The following is a 23,210-nucleotide window of genomic DNA, read 5'->3' on the forward strand; positions in this document are numbered from 1 at the left end:
ATAATGCATTTCTAGTAGTTTTCTGAGTGCATACTTGATTGTCGGGGAATTAATGTCACCGCTTTCATGTCGTGTACTTAGAGATCAATGCGAAATGCTACCGAAATTTTGTCAAATTTAACAAAATAAGCTTAACCTTGACGTATGAATCTACCATAAAAAAATATCTTCCTGAATGGGATAGGGCCACACCTTAAATGAAAAAGTGATATTTTCATGCATCAAATAACTTTCGAAGTATAACGGAGTTATTATTTAGATGGATCGAAGTTGGATGAATGAAAGTCGCATGAGCCTTGCTTATGAGGAAGGCGTGGAACAGTTCCTACAATTTGCTTTAGAAAGAAGTCGACCGGATGAAAACGGGAATTTTTTTTGGTCCATGCATAAATTGTTTGAATAGGAGAAGGCAAATACTCGACGACATACGGGAGCATATGTTGTGTGATGGGATTAAGAAGAATTATACAACGTGGATATGGCATGGTGAATTGACAGACATGCAGAGTGGGTCCCAATCTGAACCGTTTGATGTACAAATAGAAGATCGCTTGGATGATATAATTCGTGATCTTGGACAAGAGTCTTTTCAATAAGCATATGCCCCTATATATGATACATTGAAAACTGATTCAAAGAAGCCTTTGTATCTGGGGAACAAGAATTCCTTAACGTTGTTGTAAGTGGTGTTAAGTCTGGTTAATGTGAAGGCTAGATATAGGTGGAGTGACAAAAACTTTAGTTCACTGCTTCAAGTAGTGCAACATATGCTTCCAGAGGAAAATACGTTGCCAAAAGTTATTATCAGGCCAAGAAGATATTGTGTTCGATGGGTATGGAGTATCAGAAGATTCATGCTTGCCATAATGACTACATACTGTAAAGACATGAGTTTCAAGAAATGCACAAATACCCTAGGTGTGGGATATCACAGTACAAAGTGAGGGATGATGACAAGTGTAGTAGTGACGAAAACTCAAAGAAGGGTCCCCAGCGAAGGTGATGTGGTATCTTTCGATCTTTAAAAGGTTTAAGAATTTGTTTGCTAATGGAGACAACACAAAAGATCTTACCTGGCATGCAAATGTGAGAAACTGTGATGGAATGATCTGTCATCCAGTTGATTCCTCACAATGGAAGAAGATTGATCGTTTGTATCTGGGTTTTGGCAAAGAGGCAAGAAATCTTAGGCTTGGACTAGCCACCAGTGGAATGAATCCATATGGCAATTTAAGCACTCAACACAGTTCGTGGCCAGTTTTGCTAGTAATTTACAATTTTCCTCCTTAGTTGTGCATGAAACAAAAATACATGATGTAGTCTATGATGATATCTGACCCAAGACAGCCAGAAAATGACATTGATGTTTATCTCAGTCTCTTGATTGAAAACTTGACAAAATTGTGGGACGAGGGGGGTTTTAGTGTTTAATGGGTTTCGAAATGAGAATTTTCATTTGCGTGCAATGCTTTTTTGTACCATTAATAACTTTCTAGCATATGGGAATTTGACCGGTGATTGAAAAAAGCATTTAATGAAAATCAAGAGATGAAACTACGCCGATACCGTTAACTAGTGACCAGGTCTTCCAACGGGTTCAACACCTGAATACTATATTTGGAAAGACCCAAAAGAAGGAAAAAAGTAAGACATGCATATGGAAGAAAAGGTCGATTTTGTTTGATCTTCCGTACTGGTATGATCTAGATGTTAGATATTGTATTGATGTTATGCATGTGGAGAAAAATGAATGTGATAGTGTCATTGGGACACTCCTTAACATTCAAGGCAAGACGGAAGATGATTTGAATACTCATCAAGATCTAGCTGACATGGATATATGATCACAGTTACATCCAAGGTATGATGGTAAAAAAATATACATGCCTCTAGCTTGTCATACTTTGTCCAGAAAGGAGAAGATCAGTTTTTGTCAGTGTCTGCGCCAGGTCAAGGTCCCACAAGAGTACTCTTCAAATGTTAAGAGTCTTGTGCAGTTGAAAGATCTTAAGTTGGTAGGCTTAAAGTCTCACGATTGTCACGTCTTGATGCAACAATTTTTATCAGTGGCCATACGAAACATTTTGTCCAACAAAGTTAGGCTTGCCATAACTAGGCTATGCTTATTCTTCAATGCCATAAGTAGCAAAGTTCTAGATCCTGTAAAGTTAGATGAGTTGGAAAACGAGGTTGCTATTATATTGTGTCAGTTGGAGATGTATTTTCCTCCTGCTTTATTTGACATCATGGTGCACTTAAATTGTTCATCTGGTCAGAGAAATCAAATGTTGTGATCCTATTTATTTGTAATGGATGTACTCGGTTGAACGATACATGAAGGTCTTAAAAGAGTATACAAAGAATCTACACCATCCGGAAGCATCTATTATGGAAAGATACATTGTAGAAGAAACCATTGAATTTTGTTTAGAGTACATTGAAAAAGCAAAACCTGTTGGGTTTATTGAAGGAAAGTAATCCAAAAATGTCAAAGAACTGGGTCTTGAAAGAGCATAACAAGACTTTCCTGGATTGGTTTAAAGATACAATCTTTGCTGATGATAATGCTTCTAAAACGTTAAGAAAACTAGTAGATGGGCCTAAAAGAAATGTTATAACTTGGAAAGGATACGATATAAACAATTATTTCATCTATACAAAAGCCAAAGACGAGAAAAGTACAATGCAAAACAGTGGGATTTCCTTAGGGTTGAATCTCAACACTTCGCTAGTGTACATGATGACAATCCTTGTGTAGCTTCCATCTCTTACTTTGGTTTTGTTGAAGAAATCTAGGAGCTTAACTATGTGAAATTCACTGTTTGTGTTTTCAAATGTAAGTGGGTTGACAGTAATATCGGTGTACGGATCGATGATGTGGGATTTACATTGGTAGATCTTAAAAAACTCGTTTACCAGAATAACTCATTCATTACGGTAGAACAAGCTAAACAGGTATTTTATGTTCAAGACCCTTGTGATGAAAAGTGGTCAGTGGTTCTACACGGGAAAAAAATTGGTGTTAATGTTGAAGATGATGATTCATACATTGATACTTACGTTCGTCCTTTGTCCACACTAATGTCTCCTAACATCATTGGATAAGAAGAAGCTGACGACGTTCATGCTAATCATAATGATCATGATGAAGGAGAATTAATTAACATCGTCTAATGTAATTTTTTTTATTATGTATTTCATTTCAGTCCATTCAATTACATAAGTTATTGACTTTTTGTGATTATGTTGAAAATTAATGTTTTTTTCTTTACAGGAAAATGACTACACCACCCAGCTCTCCTCCTCCTCCTCCTACCACTGATGCAACATCGCATTCCCTTTTTACCTTGAAGCGGACAAGAAAATCCACACACCTAAGATCATTGACGACTAGACCAGTTGGGGCAGAGAGACCCCTGGTCCATGTGGATCCTGTAACAGGGAAAGCCGACGATACCCACAAAAAGAAGTTTAGAACATATTTGGGTATCATCGCTCGCGATAAGGTAGATGTGACATACAAGAATTGGAAACAAGTCCCTGCTGCCCAGAAGGATTTGATATGGGAGGATATTCAGGTATTTAACTTAAATGTTGTATGTTGTTGATTAACAATAAAATTGTATTTTAGTTACAATAAAATGTAATTTTTGTTTGTCAGGCTGAATTTGATATCCCTGAAGCATCTGATCTGATGACAAAAAAGAAAATACTTCAAATTGTGGGGCACTTGCAACCAACAAGGACAGTGTCAATGACACTGTTTGCAAAAAGTACGACATTAACAAGGAAAAGTGGACCCAATTTTGTTAGAGTCGTAGAGACCCTTCGTGAGAGGTAGCTTTGTTATTTTCATTGTTTTAAACATTAAATTTACTTATTATTGTCAGTAATAATAACTTTGGATAATGTTTAATTTTTAAAGGATGTGTGAAAAAAGGCACAGGTCATTCAGAAACAAAACACTGCCCCTCACATGTTGTCTCGTGGGGTTATGAGTTTCTTGAAAAGAAGTTGATGGACAAAAGGAAAAAGAAACAACTGGAGGAAGCTACTCAATCCCGAAGCACTGACATCGTGATTGATCCTTCATCTCCCATTAGACAACACATGAAATGGAAGATGACCCACACCAAGAAAAGTGGTCAAATGACGTCTAAGGCAGTAAAGGAAATTGCTGACAAGATTGTAAGTCACTTTCAATTGTTAATTGCAATTATTTATGCTTATTGTGTGATTCAGTAAACCAATAAATGTGTTCGTTACATGATTTGTTGAAGGAGCAAGCCTCACAGGGTTCCTTTGTCGCCCATGGACGTTAGGATGTATCGACTGCTACCATTGGGCGACCAGGACACCCTGGTCGTGTGCGTACTGCTGGAGTCGGTGTCACGATCAAACAATACTTTGGATCAGCTCCAAGGACATCCCGTAGTTCTTCGTTCATGGCTCTCAAAGACCTGGAGCAGCTAACGCAAAAAATCAGGGACCAGTTGGAGGAGTCGATCACAAAAAAAGTGACTCGGCAACTAATGTTGTTCAATCGCAAATGCAATCACTGGGACTCACACTGCTTCTGAGCCAGAGGTTGGTCCTTTAGCTGCTTGTGTCAGCACAAAGTAGAGTTGTGGTAATCCCTCAAGAAACGATCCAGACATAGGTGACTCAGAGAAATACGGGCTATACGTCGAAGAAAATCCTCCCCGCCTGGTTGCCTTAGAAAGACTTTATGAGGAGTCGACAACAGTTCATACCATTCCTTTGCGCCATGATCAAGTCAAGGTTGGTGTTAAGGAAGTTAGAGATGCAGATGCTCCCATTCCTGTACCCACTGAAAAGGTTCAGTTAGTGCGGCAGGCACTTAACGCCTTCGTTGCTTGGCCGACACATCTTGTGAAGTGTTTATCAGAACAAATATTTCAATGTCATTAAATTCTTATGTTTTTCAATTAAAGTGTTCACTGTAATTAAATTATGTTAATTAACTATGTTGGATAAACAGGGAGTTGTGGGATCGACAAAATCTGCAAATAGGCCGGATCATGATGTCGATGATCCCCTATATCTTAGACATTGACCATCCCACAGTTTTTTCTGAAGCTGTTGCAGGTTATGTGGGATGATATGGACAATCGCAATTTGAATTAAAAAGTTACATGAAGAACTGGATGCAGAATTCAAAGAAGGATGTGTACCTAGGAGCCTACTTGAATGGGTAAGTTAAACTGAACAAATGAATTTAAATAATGTGTAATAGTATAATAACTTATATTGTTCTCCACTGCAGTGCACATTGGCAAATAGTAATCATTTTGCCTAAGGAAAATCTTGTCATCTGGTTTTGTTCGTTGCATAATAGGCCAAACAACTACCTGAAGGGAATTATTAACATGTTAGTTCTATTTTTCAATACATTTGCATTAGCATTAGTTGGGAACATCAATATTTTAATTGTACAATACGCATCCATGTTTGTATTGAATAATGCTTTGAAAGGACTTGACGATACTCCACAAAGTAAATCCTAGGATGCTAAATGGATTGTTGTTAAAGTAAGCCATTTAAACAATTCTTCTAGTTATATTTTAATATTGTGTAGACTAATTTGTACTTAACATTGAATATCTAAACTTCATAATGTATTTAGTGTAATAGACAAAAAGGAAACACTAAGTGTGGGTATTACGTCATGAATTGGATGTCAACTATAATCTTAGGAAATTTCAAGAATAATTGGGAAACAGTAATTATTTAATTCAAACACATTTCGTTTTGTTATAATTGATATTATATATTATTGACTTATGTTTTATTATATCATACAGTATTTCAATGATGTTAGACCATTGGAACCAGAGAAATTGAAGGCACTTCGCATTCAGTGGGCAACCTATTATTTGAAAGTTAAAAATGAAACAATTAATGTTTAAGCAATTTTGGAATTGTATATAGTTTAGTTACTTTACATTTTTTACAATTCAAGTCTCCTTAACATTAAATATTATTTTAATTCATAGTAAATAATAAATTTTTGATGGAATTTCTGGTAAAAATTGTTTGAAAACAGAATGAAAATTATATGTTATGGTTTTGCTTTTAAATTTGTAGGTTCATTTGGGGTTATTAAAAAGATAAACAACATATTAAAAAAATCATAAAAAATAATATCGATTTTTAATAAAAATCGATGTTGTATGTATATATTAACATCGGTTTTTTAAAAACCAATGTTAAGTTTCATCAACAACATCGATTTCTATAAAACCGATGTTGTCATATATTAACATCGATTTTAATAAAAACCGATGTTAATATGAAGATATATGACTCTTTTTTTTATAATTCTTAATATATAACATTAATTATTTAAATAATCGATGCTGTAATTTTATGTTAATATCGGTTTTAGAAAACCGATGTTAATTGTATTACTTTCAACATCGATTAATCACCGATGTTGAAGCCCTTAATAACCGATATTAAAATCCTATTTCTTAGTAGTGTTAATTAACATATTGGGTAGGTTTTTAAAAATGGATAGTTATAATTAAAAAATTAGTAGATTTTTAAAATTTAAAAATGGACAGTTTTAATTAAAATATTAGTTTGTTAAATAATTAACAACTAAAAGATGGTAGTTTTCATTTGGCAGATTTTTAAAATTTAAAAAATAAGTAGTTTTAATTAACAAATTGGTAGGTTTTAAAGTTTTAAAATTTTAAAATGGGCAGTTTTAGTTAACTAATTTGTAGGTTTTTAAAATTAGTTATCTTAGTTACTCTTTTTTCTTTTATTTCAAATGGAAAGAAAAAAAATCACCAAAAAAATAAAGAAAAGAAAGGGGAGAAAAATAATTAAAAATAGTTATTGAAAAATCTGAAAAATAGTAGTAAGTTGAAAGCAAATAACATAAGGAGTTTAATAAAAAAAATTGAAGAAAACAAATTAAGAATCCTTTCAATTTTAAAATGTGTGCATTCCAAAATATTATCTATTGCAATGTCTTAAAAAACATGAAGAATAAGGAGAGTACATGAGTTAGCACGAACAATTCCATTGAATCTTGCAAAATACTATATAAACTTTCAAGAGAAGATTTTCTCATCTTCACATATAAAAGGAATTTTTTTTCATGTATTAAAAAAAACTTCCAAGGACCATAAAATATAAATATTTCTGTATATTTTCTGAAACACAAAAGAAATATATTTTGTATGTAAACTTATAAGCAACAAATTATGATACCCAGATACTAATAACAAAGTTGAGAAAAAAATCTGAAATTGATCAACATGAGAACCAGGAATGGAATAGAAGGAGAGATTGAAAAGAAGGATTAAAGGAACTTAAGGATAGAGAGCATAAAATATAACTTGGAGATCAGTTTATGTCTTAGCTCATCAACAAAAAATGAAATTCCTTTTCTTTTCTAGAGTGTAGGCTCAAATTTTCTTCCTAGATTCTCAAAGAAACCAAAGTGAAAAAACCTACATTCAATCCTTCACATGCTTCAATGAGTTAGGAAAAAAAACAATAAATAAAATCATATAGACAAGAAAAGAGAAATAAAAAAATCATTCAATTCAATTATAGAAAAAGAAAAATCAAAACCAAAGAGTTATCTCTACAAACACATTCTTACTGAAATTTCATTCTCTTACCAAGATATAAAAACCCGAACAGGATTTAAAAGAATTGACAAAATAAACATGCATAATCTTCTACGAACCTCTTCCCATAAATCTCACAATTTGTTAGTTAATTTGACCAATCTCAAATATACCAAAATTTTCTAAAAGTAAAAAAAAAAATAAACAAAAAAATATATACAACATCATACATATACCAAAGAGAAATAATCAGAATGCATTTCTTTTATATAAAGATCAAGTCCAAATCTTTTAAACTCCAGCAATTCATCCGTTTTCAAATTCTCAAGTCATGCATTTATTTCTCTTCAATATTGGGTGCTGTTTTCCATTACTAACTAGCACTACTAATGTTAGCTAGGTATTGTAATTTATTTATGGCAAATGTTAATTAGAATATCTTTAGAACATTGTTTTTGGAATAAAAAAAACAAATATTTTTATTAGGTATGTAAAATTGTGTTATTTTTTTTATCTCTTATGATTCTTATATTAAATATATTTTTTTTAATTTCTTAATTAATATTCTGAGCGTACTGATTAGTAATATCCTTTATTTATTTTCACATAAATAGTGTTCTACTTATTAAGGAAAAAGTTCATATATATCCGGTATTGACTATTCAAATTAAGCGACAGGATAATTATTCATTCCATCACATGTGGATAAGATTAAAGCGATACTTCATCATTTAGAAAAACTCCTCGTGGAAATTAAAAGTACAAACTAATACATTTGTCAAAGTTGAACGGTGATATTAACATCTAGCAAAAAAATATATGGTTGTTTGTTTCTTTTTGAAAAAATATTTTGTTTTCGTTTCTTTTTTTGAGGGGGAAAAAATCTTTTCTATTTTCTATTTTTCTTTATCATTTCATGAAAAAAAACTTTGACTATAAAAGGCAATGACAATGTATTTTATTAGACAAAAATGCATTTTTATCCCCCAATAATAATAAATCATCAATTTTTGTCATCTCATTTTTAAATAGAGACTTTTAGTTCAATAATTTTTAAAATTTTGTTGTCTTTATCAATGGTGTGAAAAATAAAATAGGTTTCATGATAAGAATTGAATAGATGAACACGTGCAAAAGACTATACACTAAACCATTTTGATTTACCCAGTTTGTTTATATCATTATTGCACTTAAGTTTTTTATTCTAATTATACACATTTCTAAATTGTACAAGTTTATTTAATATATAAATTTATTAAAGTATATTTAGAATAAAAGTAATTTCTATATAACGTAAATTTGTATAAATAATATAAAAATATTAATTTTTCCAATTTATTATTAAATAGTATTATTACAATAAAAATAATTTACATATTATTATATATTAAGTAATTTGTATAAATTACATAAAATAATTTATATAAATAGTTTAATATTAATATGTAACTTTATTATATGTATAATTAGCACTACAAGAAAAATCATCAATAGACAGAATCCCTAGGAAATTGTCAAAATCCGTGGCTAACTAAGAATTACCAAGAAATTATCTATGTACAAAAACCTATCGGTAATTAGCTTGTAGGAAAACATTATTGATGTATTTGGAATCCGTCAGTAATTATCGACAGATATAATCTGTAGAAAACGCTATCATGTACCCATAGATAAATCTGTACGTAATTATCTACGAATTTATGTGAGTAAAATTATCTACATCCATCTGTAACTATCTATGGATTTATTGTGGGAAACTATTTATAGATTAATCCGTGGATAAATTACCGATGGATATATCCATGACAAACTACCTACAAACAAATATGTGGGAAACTACCTATGTAAACTATCTACGGATTTATTCATGGGTAACCCATATTTAGAAGTATGGATAATATCAATAAATACGGCTAATGTAATGTAATTATCTTTTTAATTGAATATGAATAATAATAAAAAATTCAACTGAACTTTTGAACATCATAACCTAAAACTCAATATTTGAACGCCATATGTAAACTTAAAATGTTAAGTCAACATTTGAACATCATAACTCGACATTTGAATGTCATAACTTAAAATAACCAGTAGTTCAAACAACCAAATACTAATATAAATGAGAAATAATCTATTAGTTATCTGCATAAAATTTTAACAATCTAATAATTTGAATTGCCCGAAGAGTCATGGTGCTGGTGCTACTATTAATTCCTATTGTTGCTGTTGTTGGTCATGTTGTTACTTTTGTTGTTGTGGATGCTCTTGCTCTTGTTGCTCTTATTGATGCGGCTGAAACATGTTACATGCCTCAACTGGTAGGAACAAGAGGGAAATATTAACAAGTGAATGAAATTGGCGACTCAATTGCTTATTATCATCCCTCAACAGAAGAAGTTGCTCTTTCAGTTGCATAATTTCCTCTGAATCATGAGTGGTTAGAAAATGCATGTATATGCATGTGTCAAGCTATCTCCACATCGATAACCACGAGCGAACTCTCCAGTCTCATAGGTTTGTTCTTTTTTCAAACCACCAGCAGTACTGACAAATTTGAGTCCTAAATCTCTCTTCTTCAGCAGGATCTGGGGAAGGATTTCTGAGCTGGCACCACATGGTGCAGCCTAGCTCAGACTTAACATAAGAAAATCTAGTCTCAAATTCTTTCTATTATTCATAAATAGAGATATTATTTCATAAAATATATAAACATCATTAAAATGAAAACAATTTAATTATTTTAAATAATTTACAAAATTGCATTTTATTTTTACTATACAAATTTATTTTTGAACGCAGCACGCACAAGCACACCATTCACATGGTAAGTAAATTAAAATAATATAATTCTTGCTTTTATTTAAAACATACCATTAATGATTTTTATGTGATAACATATTTTTTCTAAAATAATAATAATTATAAAATATAATGTTATTTTTTATTATTAATATTTATTTTAAAATTCTGTATATTTGTAAGTTTTATACATATATATACAAATGTATTTATGAAGATAATATTTTTTAAAATAAATATTTATATAAATTAAAAAAAAGAGATATGTATATATATATATATATTAATATTTTTAAATATTTACATACATATATCCGTACTAGTACGAGTACATGAGATTTTTCAAAAAAAAAAAAAATCTTGGGTACAAATAAATTAATGTATTTTTCTAAAAAAAATGTAAATATATAAAATATAATTTAATATAAACATGACTAAATTTTATAAATGATAAAAGATACAAATAAACATAACTTATAATACAAAAGGAGATTAAATTCTTCAACATGACAAAGAAAATCTCATAATAAAATTCTATGATACGTGAATGTTCAATAAGTTTTACAATTTGGGCTAAAATATATATAAATGATCCCTTAACTTATTTTTTAGTTATGAATTGGTCCTCTGACTTAAAAAACATTCTAAAATGATTCTTCTCACTTATTTAATTCATGACAAGTTTATCCTTTTAAAAAAATGTTTATTTTTAATTTTTAGGCACAATTTTAAACAGTTTTGAGAGATTTTTGTTATGTATAAAAATTAAATCTTCATCTCTTATGGGGTTTAGTCTATTTATTTCCATATAATGAATAAAGGATATATATATATATATATATATTGAATACTTTTTGGTTACCTATCAAGCCTGCAATCAAGTCTTATTGTGAGAAAGATTGGAGTATATATATATAAAGTACTCAAAAAGTATTCATAAGTATCTAAATTAAGTACCTTTTTGTTTTGAAAAATATTTTTGGTATGTACTCGGTACGTGTACGATATGCATATGATTTAAAAGTATCCATACTACAGAGGTTATATATAAATATTAAAAATGATTGAGAAATACATTAAAAATATAATTTATAAACTTACTCATGCAAGGCACAAGCTATTACATTAGTTGTCTGGTTTAGTTTCTAAAAATGAGTAATTTTGAGGGGGGAAAACTAAAATTACATAAAGAAGTTCATTTAGCATATATGGACCGTGTATTCAGGATTGGTCTAAGAGTAAAACAACTAATTAAAGTTTAAACTTTAAGTCATCAACTAAAAAATATTTGTTTTTAGCTTTTATAAAACAAAAATATTATATTTATTAAGAAAAAATGTGACATATACTGACTAGAAAATCTCATATATAATTCTCTTATTTAAAGTAAAAATATTTTTCTTAAAATTTATTTGAAACCTCACTTACCATTGGGTCGACTGTGGTCCCAGGGTGTATTTAGCAATCACCTTCGTTCAGTCAATAAGCCGGTAAACGGATCTGTTGTCCGGTTTAATGAAATGAACAAAAAAACCAGTCATGAACGGCTGAATCAGTAAAAATAGGCAATTCTCAACAGGTCAATATCAAGTGCCAAGAAAGACTTTGTTTTGTTTTGTTTTTGTTTTTTTATTTTAAAAAAAGACTCTAACGGTGTGCTGCTAAGCCAGAGTCAAACGTGCTAACTAGCTGTTGCTGCGCCGGAATCCATGCATTTGCGAGTTCTTAAATGGTGTGTGTGAGCTCCCTGCTTCCTGGTCTAACTTGGTCGGCACTTTAAATTTCGTAATGGCAATTGGGATAATGGTATGGCTGCTCTTGTTGAGTTTTTTTTTTTTTTTTTTTTTTTTCAATTATGATGCAAAGTTGTTTTGCTTTGAAAAATTCTAACAAATTTTCGTTCAAGACTTTGAACCCACACAAAATTTATATTTTTTTAATACAATTTATTTTCTATTCAAAGATAATTAGGATTCGAATTCAGATCACTTAATTAATAAATAATAATTAAGGTTGGAATCCTAGATTACATAATTAAAGAAATACAAATCAATATCACTTATCATTTGTTACTTCATACTTTTGTTGAGTGTTCCAATTTTTAAGAGGCAAACATTTTTCATTATTACTTACAGATCTATTGTCAACTTTAATAAAAAAAAATAGTTAATAATAATTGACGTTAAAGTTGATTGATCAATATGTTTAATTTGTTATAAATTCTTCTATATCTGAATTCGATTCTTTGAATAGTATGTTTGTAAAAAAAAATAAAAATCGATTCTTACTAGTAAAAAACAACAACTTTATACATGCCACGTCTTAGTAGGAATTTAAGAAAATAATCACGTAACAAACTTTCCTCTCTTCCTTTTTTTTTTTTTTTGGATAAAAACTTTCCTCTCTTCCTTTGATCAAATGTTTCACTGTCTGTTTTATTTCTTATTCCATCTTTTATAAGGTACAAGTGGTGCTATTTATTTAAGTAAGAAAAAGTGGTGTCATTTATTATTAAAAAAAATTAAAATACTCATTTTTGGTTCCCATAATTTTAAAATTTTTACCTTTTTAATTCCTATAGTTTGAAAGTGATTTTTTAGTCTCTATAATTTACATTTTAATTCTCTTTTAGTCCCTATAATTTTAAACATGATTTTTTTAGTCCTTATAATTTATATTTTAATTTTCTTTTAGTTTCTATAGTTTGAAAGTAATATTTTTAGTCCCTATACTTTGTATTTTAATTCCATTATAGTACTTACCATCAAAATATGAATTATAATTAACTACAAAAATATTAGCAAGTAATTCGTAACTAATTTATCGTAAGATAATTTGTAATGACGAAATAATTGATAATTTATAACTAATTTATAACTGATTTTTTTTATATTTTTTATAATAAGGATTAAAAGGTAATTAAAATATAAATTATAGGGACTAAAAATATCACTGTCAAATTATAGAGACTAAAAGAAAATTAAAATACAAATGATAAGAATTAAAAAGAACACTTTTAAATTATAGGAGACTAAAAGAGAATTAAAATGTAAACTATAAGAATAAAAAAAAATCACTTTCAATATAAGAATAATGAAACTATAAGAAGTAAATGAGTAATTTAACCATAAAAAAATATACTAATAATTTTTTTGAGAATTCAATTCGTAAATCATTTCAACGTTTTATGCACTTAGACGTACCTTATAGTAAAACTGTGGCGGCCGGATGTCCGAATTGTTCAGCAGACCTTGTGTTTGAATTGACCTCTTTATGAATAATTTAAAATTTTCCTGTTTCACTCTCTAATTAATCCTCTTACTTTCTCTTATAGTAACTAGTTGAAAACTAGGTACTCTCTATGCCTTAGCTGTGTTTTTTGTTTTTTTTTTAGTTAAATGTAATATCATATTGAAAAGCTATTAAATAATAATATTACATTTGATTCTTGTGATTCTGGATAGTTTTTAAAAGTAATTGAAAGATAAATTAATAATAATAAATGTGTACATAAAATGGAATAATTGTTTTTATTAATAATTATAGATTATAGTAAATATTATTAAAATATTTTACATTTCAAAGATATTAATGACATTTGCATTTTATTTAATGTTTTTAATAGAGTAAAAAGAGAATTTGTGGCATTATAGAGTAGAGGAATATGTGACATTATATTCCTTTTTATATTATTTTTAAAAAAAATTGTTTTAATCTGTGTATTTTTTATTATCATTCAAACGTTTGGTCAAGGTCGTTATATTTTTATATATTTTAAATGATTTTAGTTTACAAATTTTTAAAAAATATGGGAATTTAGTTCCTTTTAATTTCAAGCGCATGATAAATTTTAGAGGAGAAACAAAATTTATATATAATTTTAAAGTTTGAGATCAAATTCATCAGTATAAAAATATTTTTTGATCCGTCATCGATATAAAAACTTTAACTACAGTTGACCCAAAATACAGAACTAAAACTATTTTCCCAAAAAGTTATTATTAAAATGCTGAAACCGTCTTTCTGTAAGCATCAAGCAAATTGAAATATGTGTGCTTTTCTTCATTATCTTTGGTGATCTTTTCTTAAATGGTGGAATGAAGTGAGCTTTTACTGAATCTGAAAAAAAAAAGACACCAAATTGAAGGGTTCACTGAACCTTTTTTCAAATTAAAATTAAAAATCAAACGGTTGTTAATTGTTTTTAAAAAGGGTGAACTAAAATATCTCGGCGAATTAATTAATTTATGAGATATTTATAAAAAATAATGAATTAAAATAAAAATGAAAATTGAAAACGTAATTCTGCCTAATTTATTGTAAACTCAATTTCTTCTTTTTTTTTTATACCGAATAACTAGATTATATTATAAACACCAAAGAAAAAGTCAGCTCCTTCCGGTGCATTAAATAATAGGTTAAAATATTTTTATCTTTCTATTTTTTTCAAATTTGTAATTTTAATCTCTTATTTTCTAATTGAGACATTTTGTTTATTTTAGTCCCCATAATCAATTTCAAACGTTAACTATACACTTTTAATTCATTTTTATATAAACTAAGTTTATTAGCAATTAAAAAATTAAAAAAAAATGTTAGGTGGCTAATAAGCATATAGTCTAGACAAATGTCAGTTAACATTAAGGAAATACATATATCAATGTTTAAAATTAATTAAAGTGATTAATATTGTGAATTTTTTAATAATAAAAGACAAAATAGCTTAATTAAAAAATGAAAGATTAAAATTGTAGATTGTTTAATAGGGGAGAATTGAAATGTCCCAATTAAAAAAATGAGAAAACTAAAATTATAGATTTAGAAAAATAGGAAAACAAAAATTAAATTTTAACCTAAATAATACTAGCTCCATTCTTATATGAGAAATAAATGAGAGATTTTAAAAAAAATGTATTAAATATATGACTAATTTCAAATGTGTTAATTGTTAATTTTCTTTTTTCCATTAAAAAATTGTTAATTTTCTTTTATATCTTTGATTTATTGTGAAGTTTACTATTAGATATCTACTCATTGTCAATGAAAGTGAATGTATTTATTAGACTATTGACAATATAAGTCATATTTATTGGTTGAAAAAATTATTCCTTAAAATATACTACTACTTAAATCATTTTAATTCTATGGGTATTTGTGGAATAAAATTTAAATTTAAGATATTATTACTTAATTTAACTAACTTTATTAGTCTTAATTATATCATAAATGCTAACAAGTCTCTTTCTTTCTAACACTCATTTTGAAGACTCTTATAGATTAAAATTTATATAAAATTATCATTTTTTTAGATTTTATTTTTCATTTAATGATTCTTTCACTTGATTACATATTAAATGAAAAATAAAATATATCAAAATTGATATAAGCTAACCTTCCTGTTAGTTATTTGTTTCTTTTTACTTAGCAAAAAGGGAATTGAGACTCCCACATCAACTATAAATATAATAAAGATAAATAAGTGAGAATAACTCGCCATGAATTAACTAATAGTATAAAACAAACGACAACAATAATAAAAAAAAATAGAAAAGGAGAATACTAGACTCAATAAACCAAAAAAAATTCTTCAGCCATGGTTTTGTTTGTTTATGCATACTTCTCCCTATAAAGGAGAGTTCACAATTCAGTTTAAATGCAAGCACCTCCGCGTATATAGCTTTGCTTCATATCTGGTCTCTTACTTTCTGCATACTTTCAAGCATCTTTTCCCATCTCTTTCTCTCTCACTGATTTGAAATTTTGAGTAACCATGGCCTTCTGTGGTGGTACTTTCGTTAAGCCAAACTATTCTGCGTCCCCATGTTACAAATATACAGCTCTAAGTCCATACCATGGCTGCAGAAACAAGGTTGGTGAATTACATGTACAATTCTACATGTCTGTACTCTGTAACAACGGTTTCAGTTGCCCTTTATGATATTCTTTTCTGTTCCTCTGATTTGATTCCATAAGGGGTCACACTTGTTTTGTTAGTAAAAAAACAAAGACCATGAATTTTTCACCGATGGTGCAATGATGGATGATGATGATGTGTAATTGTGTTTGTGTCAGTTCTGTGTGAGAGTTTCAGCAAGTGGCTCAGCTGATGAGGAAAGGACTATTATAAAGAAAGAGAAAGATGGGTGGAAGATCAATTACTCAGGAGAGAAACCAGCAACACCACTGTTGGACACTGTCAACCACCCAATTCACATGAAGAATCTGTCAACACAGGTTAATAACTGAAACCGAGAATTATTTGTTCAGGGCCATGGCTTAGCATATTTCTTGTCTGTGGTTGACACAACTTTTTTTTTCTTTTCTTTTCTGATTTTTGTTGATTTGTATGTAAAAAAATCTTTGCTTTTATCTGTCAGGATCTTGAGCAACTTGCAGCAGAGCTGAGGGCAGATATTGTACACAGTGTGTCAGAAACTGGTGGGCATCTTAGCTCAAGCTTGGGAGTGGTGGAGTTATCAGTGGCTTTGCATCATGTTTTCAACACCCCTGAAGATAAAATTATATGGGATGTTGGTCATCAGGTAATCTTTTTTCTTATTTATTTGCTCTTTTTTTCTAATTGAAAATTAATAGGAAAAAGTAAAAGTGTTAACTGTATTCATTGAATTCATTTAGAGAATTTTCTCTTGTAACAAAATTAAAATTTTAGATTTTTGCTTCCATTTGTACTACTTTTCATTATTTATCAAGTGTTATGATAATACCATGTGTAAAAGGGTCTAAAGAGTAACCAAATTGCAGGCATACCCTCACAAGATTCTCACAGGTAGAAGGTCTAGGATGCACACCATTAGGAAGACTTCAGGACTAGCAGGCTTTCCTAAAAGGGATGAGAGTGTTCATGATGCTTTTGGGGTAGGACACAGTTCTACTAGCATATCTGCTGGTCTTGGTAAGATTCTTATATTTTAAGACCAATACATATTTTATCAATTTTTTTATTACCATGTTATTGGTACGGAGTATTCACCAGCTTTATAAATGACTAATCTTCCTTACCAATAACATGGTAATAAAAAAATGTGTAGATGCATGTATGATGTATCTCACCGTTCTCAATATTGTTAGGCATGGCTGTTGCACGTGATCTATTGGGAAAGAATAACAGCATTATTTCAGTGATTGGAGATGGGGCATTGACAGCAGGCCAAGCTTATGAGGCAATGAACAATGCAGGGTTCCTTGATTCTAACATGATAGTTGTACTTAATGACAACAAACAAGTCTCTTTACCAACTGCCACACTTGATGGTCCTGCAACTCCGGTTGGAGCCCTCAGTAGTGCTTTAAGCAAAATTCAAGCAAGTTCTGAATTCCGCAAACTCAGAGAAGCTGCAAAAGTAAGCCTCTCAAACTTGTATGATATGCGTATTCAACATCATGGTATGTGGCATTAATTTGACTCTAATTTTATCTGCTGAAGACCATCACAAAGCAAATTGGAGGACAAACACATCAGGTTGCAGCAAAAGTAGATGAGTATGCAAGAGGCATGATCAGTGCTTCTGGCTCTACTCTTTTTGAAGAGCTTGGCTTATACTACATAGGTCCTGTGGATGGTCATAACATTGAAGATCTGGTCACCATCTTTGAAAAAGTGAAAGCAATGCCTGCCCCAGGTCCAGTTTTGATTCATGTTGTGACAGAAAAAGGGAAGGGATACCCCCCAGCAGAAAAAGCAGCTGATAGAATGCACGGTGAGAAAGGGACTTAATTCTGTTATCTCTTACCAATATCATGAAGAGGAATTCAAGACTTATTTGACAAAAAATGATTTTGAAAACAAGTTAATAATAAAACTCAATATAAAGTTTTAGATCCAATGTAAAAGTTAATTAAAGTTGTTTCAACTCAATTAAGTTTACACCTAAGACTAAATATGTAAACATTTTACCAAGAACGGTAATTATTATTTTGCATGATTTTAAATGATCTAACGTGAATCTAATCATGCACTCATTCTATCTCATATTTTAGGTGTAGTTAAGTTTGATCCAAAAACAGGCCATCAGCTTAAGGCCAAGTCCTCTACACTTTCATACACCCAGTACTTTGCTGAATCTTTGATAAAGGAAGCTGAAATAGACAATAAGATAGTGGCTATTCACGCAGCGATGGGTGGTGGTACCGGCCTAAATTATTTCCAAAAAAAGTTTCCTGAGCGCTGTTTCGATGTGGGAATAGCTGAACAACATGCTGTAACATTTGCAGCTGGTTTGGCTGCTGAAGGCCTCAAGCCATTTTGTGCCATTTATTCATCATTCTTGCAACGTGGATATGATCAGGTTAGCCAATATCATTAAATGAAAATAGTCCAAAGCAACTAATTAGTGATTTCTCACTTATGCCAGTTTACATGTAATTCATTACCTGTGACTAAACATTCTCACCAATATGATTTATTTTGGGTTTGTAGGTAGTCCATGATGTTGATCTTCAAAAGCTGCCTGTCCGATTTGCTTTGGATAGGGCTGGTTTGGTTGGAGCAGATGGACCAACCCATTGTGGAGCATTTGATATCACTTACATGTCATGCCTACCCAACATGGTGGTTATGGCTCCTTCTGATGAAACTGAACTCATGCACATGGTTGCAACCGCAGCAGCTATAGATGATAGACCAAGCTGCTTTAGATTTCCAAGGGGAAATGGAATTGGAGCCACTCTGCCACTCAATAACAAAGGAACCCCACTTGAGGTGAGAATCAGTAACTAACATGTATTTCCTAAACTGAATCTGAATGATCCGTAGTTAAGCTGTAACACCCCAAATTTTGAGTATTAGAACTAAGTTGGGACGAGACTCTTTGTAAGGATTTTGTTATTTTATCATATTAGATTATTACTAGAAATACCTTAGATAATACTGTTATTCATTGTTATTAGAGTCTAATGCAAGAAGTCTATGACTATCTTATGTATTTTCCTTCATGAGTTGTACAACACATTCAAGTGATAACTAACCAATATGTAAAGTATTTTAAGTTTTATTTCTATGTAATATTTGTTTATGTTGTGAATAACTTTCGCAAGACGTTGTTTTAGTTTTAACATCTTCGTGTTCCCCAATATCTAAGCGTAGTGATGGTTACTTTCTAGGGTGTTACATAAGCCGCCAATCTGAATTTTCTTTGGTTATGCAGATAGGAAAGGGAAGAATTCTGGTGGAAGGGAGCAGAGTTGCCATTTTGGGATATGGTTCTGTGGTCCAACAATGCAGACAAGCCTCAGAAATGCTTAAGGAACTAGGCATTGATGTGACAGTTGCTGATGCCAGATTTTGCAAACCTTTGGATACTGGTCTCATTAGGCTACTAGCTAAAGAGCATGAAATACTCATCACAGTGGAAGAGGGTTCTATCGGTGGTTTTGGATCGCATGTATCACAATTCCTGAGCTTATCTGGTATCCTAGATGGGCCTCTAAAGGTAAACCTTCCTCTATGGAGAAGTCACTCTAAGATTTCATTTTCAGATTATTGTTCCCTTCAGATGTCTCTTTTTTGTGTACTTCTAAGTAAGACCTGTCAGAGAATATTAGATATATTAGCTAAGGATACTTTAGTTATTCCGTCATTGATATATTTACTCTTTTGTGCCTTGTATCTATGTTTACAACACTAAAACCCCTTTTGGATTTACCTGCAGTGGAGAGCAATGATGCTTCCTGATAGGTACATTGAGCATGGATCACCCCAAGTTCAGATAGAAGAAGCAGGGCTTTCATCAAAGCAGATTGCAGCCACAGTCTTGTCTCTTATGGAAAGGCCAAAACAAGCTCTTCTGTTCAAATAAAAATGCTAAATGGAATAAAGATCTTCTTGACCTGGGACCTTGAAGATATATCGAATTCTTAGAAGACTTTTTATGTTGACATTGAGAATTAGAGGAAGCTGTAAATAACTGCACTAGCATTGTTGTTCATATCTTGATGCTCACATATTTTGGATTCTTAATTCATCAATAGTGAATAAAGAGATGAATTTATTCTTACAACTCAAGGAAACCAATCAAGGAATTACAATGTATCTATATTAATTATATTACTGCAATTAATACATCACATAAGTCATAAAAAATCATGATTTCCCAATAAGCAAAATGAAATTACACCACTTTCTGGTAGCTAAATAATCTTTCCCTTACATTAGTCATGAAGTTTATGGATCTAAATTTTCCGGTCAATTTTTCTGAAAATGAACGGTCAGGTCATAGACCCCAGCTGGACACCAACTAATTGTCATGTTAGAGTATTCAAAATCAAATCAATAAATAATGTTGCCGTCAGTAACATCACAAAATAGGATTCAACAAAACAATAAAACTAAAATATATATTTGAGCTATGACTGACCTAAGGTAAGACTTTAGGAATCTATTCAATAAAAATGCAGGCTTATCAGCAAGAGTCCATTCAAGAAAACCTTGGTCAGAAAATTGTCCTGTAAATCAGTAAATGCAAGTAACAACTCAGAAGGCTACAATAACGTTGCTGAGAAATAATGTAGCCATCTATAACGTCAAACATAATAAGATAGTCAAAACCATAAAACTAAAATATTTATTTGAGCTATGACTTACCTAAGGCATGCATGAATTCTTGTTCATGAAAGTTACAGGATTAACTCCTTCCGCAGAAGTCCATTCAAGCAAACCTTACTTGGGTTTAATTTAAAAAAGTCCATTCAAAAAAGTTGAAGTGTGTTGAAACTGTGCCTACAATAGCTGCATACGTGGATGTTTTAGCTAATTTTTAAAATTTAAAATTGTTTGTTACTTAGGATCTATTCTTTAGGAGTTCTGATTCTATTTTTTATCAGACTAGAAACTGTTTTAGTCATGCCTAGAAATAAAGGATTTTTTGTTTTGTATATTTGACTCTAGCTCTATTTAAAGAGCAAATGAATAACAACTAAAATATATATACTCTTCTTTGTTTTTTGATCTAATCTTCAACAAATTGGTATCAAGAGCCATCATCTTGAGGGATCTATGAGTTGAGAGAAACCATAATGAAAATAGACACAACACACATAATACCACCACCATTTTTTGATGGTGAGGAGTACGACCTATGGGCTGCAAGAATGACTATCCATCTTGAAGCACTAGATCTTTGGGAACCAATAGAAGAAGACTATGCAGTTTGGTCACTGCCTGAAAATCCTATAGTGGCTCAACTGAAGAATCACAAAGAGAGGAAGACAAGAAAGGCCAAGGCCAAAGCTTGTCTTTTCTCTTCAGTTTCAAAAATCATATTTACGAGAATTATGAATTTGAATTCTGCGAAGGACATTTGGGACTACCTCAAATCAAAGTATCAGGGTAGTGAGCAAACCAAAGATATGAAGGCACTTAACTTGACTAGAGAATTTGAGATGCAGAGCATGAAGGAGACAGAAACTGTCAAAAGTTATGCTAACAAACTGTTGAGCATTGCAAACAAGGTATGTCTCCTCAGTAAGGATTTTCCTAACGAAAGGATAGTGCAAAAACTACTTGTTAATATACCTGAAAAGTATGAATCCAAAATATCAGCATTAGAGGAGTCAAAAGACTTGTCAAATATCACCCTTGGAGAATTGGTAAATGCTTTACAAACACAGGAACAAAGGAGAATGATGAGACATGAGGAGGCAGTACAAGGTGCTTTTCATATAAAAGCACAAAACTCAGGAGGAGGCAAAGATAAGAAGAACAACAAATGGAAGAACAAGAAACTAGCTGAAAGCTCCAACAAGCAACAAAATGATACTTTTCCGCCTTGTCCACACTGCAAAAAAACAAACCACTCTAAAAAAATGTTGGTGGAGGCTTGACATCAAGTGTAGAAAATGTGGTAAGCTGGGGCATGTAGAGCGGATTTGCAAGTCACCAAAGGAGGCAAAGGTGTCCATGGAGCACAAGAAGAAGACCAATTCTTTGTTGCAACATGTTTTGCTACAAGCAATAGTTCCAGTGATTCATGGTTAATAGACAATAGTTGTACAAATCATATGACGAATGACCAAACGCTTTTTAAAGAGCTTGACAAAACCATTGTTTCCAAAGTAAACATTGGAAATAATGATTTCATCTCAGTCAAAGGAAAAGGAACTGTTACTATAGAAAGTTTAACAGGTTTGAAACATATCTCTAATGTCTTATATGTGCCTGACATTGACTAGAATTTGCTTAGTGTGGCGCAGCTAGTTGAAAAAGTCTTCAAAGTTATATTTGAAGGAAAATGGTGCTTGATTAAGGATGCAAAAGGCATAAATGTGTTTAAGGTGAAAATGAGGGCCAAAAGCTATGCTCTAAATCTAATGGAGGAAGAGCAAATAGCTTTTTCAAGTACCTGCAACAACATTGAATTATGGCACAAAAGGCTCAAACATTTCCACCTTGTGGGACTTCTATACATGCAGAAACATGCCTTGGTGAAAGGTGTGTCATTGCTTGAAGACAAACTGTCTGATTTGTAGCTTGTCAATATGGCAAGAAAATTAGATTACCATTTTCCCAAACAACATGGAGAGCTACACAAAAATTGGAGTTAGTACATACAGATGTCAAAGGACCTCAGAGAACAACATCTTTGAATGGTAATAGATATTATATTACATTTATTGATGATTATTCCAAATTTTGTTGGATTTATTTCTTTAAATCCAAGATTGAGGTAGCTAACATATTCTGGAAACATAAAGCATTGATGGAGAATCAAAGTGGTTGTAAGTTACGCACAATAAGATCAAATAATGGGAAGGAATATGCAAATGACACCTTTCACAAATTTTGTG

General features: G+C 31.0%; 1 protein-coding gene across 1 annotated transcript; it reads left to right on the forward strand.

Moving 5' to 3' along the window:
* The first annotated feature begins 16,054 nt into the window (after positions 1 to 16,054).
* LOC114423048 (probable 1-deoxy-D-xylulose-5-phosphate synthase 2, chloroplastic) lies at positions 16,055 to 20,263 on the forward strand. Its single transcript, XM_028389656.1, has 10 exons — positions 16,055 to 16,278; positions 16,482 to 16,643; positions 16,787 to 16,951; positions 17,172 to 17,322; positions 17,499 to 17,770; positions 17,854 to 18,127; positions 18,408 to 18,715; positions 18,847 to 19,128; positions 19,574 to 19,858; positions 20,078 to 20,263. Exons 1-10 carry the CDS (start codon positions 16,180 to 16,182, stop codon positions 20,222 to 20,224), a joined length of 2,145 nt encoding a protein of 714 aa, XP_028245457.1. The 5' UTR covers positions 16,055 to 16,179; the 3' UTR covers positions 20,225 to 20,263.
* The last annotated feature ends 2,947 nt before the right edge of the window (positions 20,264 to 23,210 follow it).

The sequence above is a fragment of the Glycine soja genome, chromosome 8 (assembly GCF_004193775.1).
Source record: "Glycine soja cultivar W05 chromosome 8, ASM419377v2, whole genome shotgun sequence".
NCBI lineage: Eukaryota > Viridiplantae > Streptophyta > Magnoliopsida > Fabales > Fabaceae > Glycine > Glycine soja.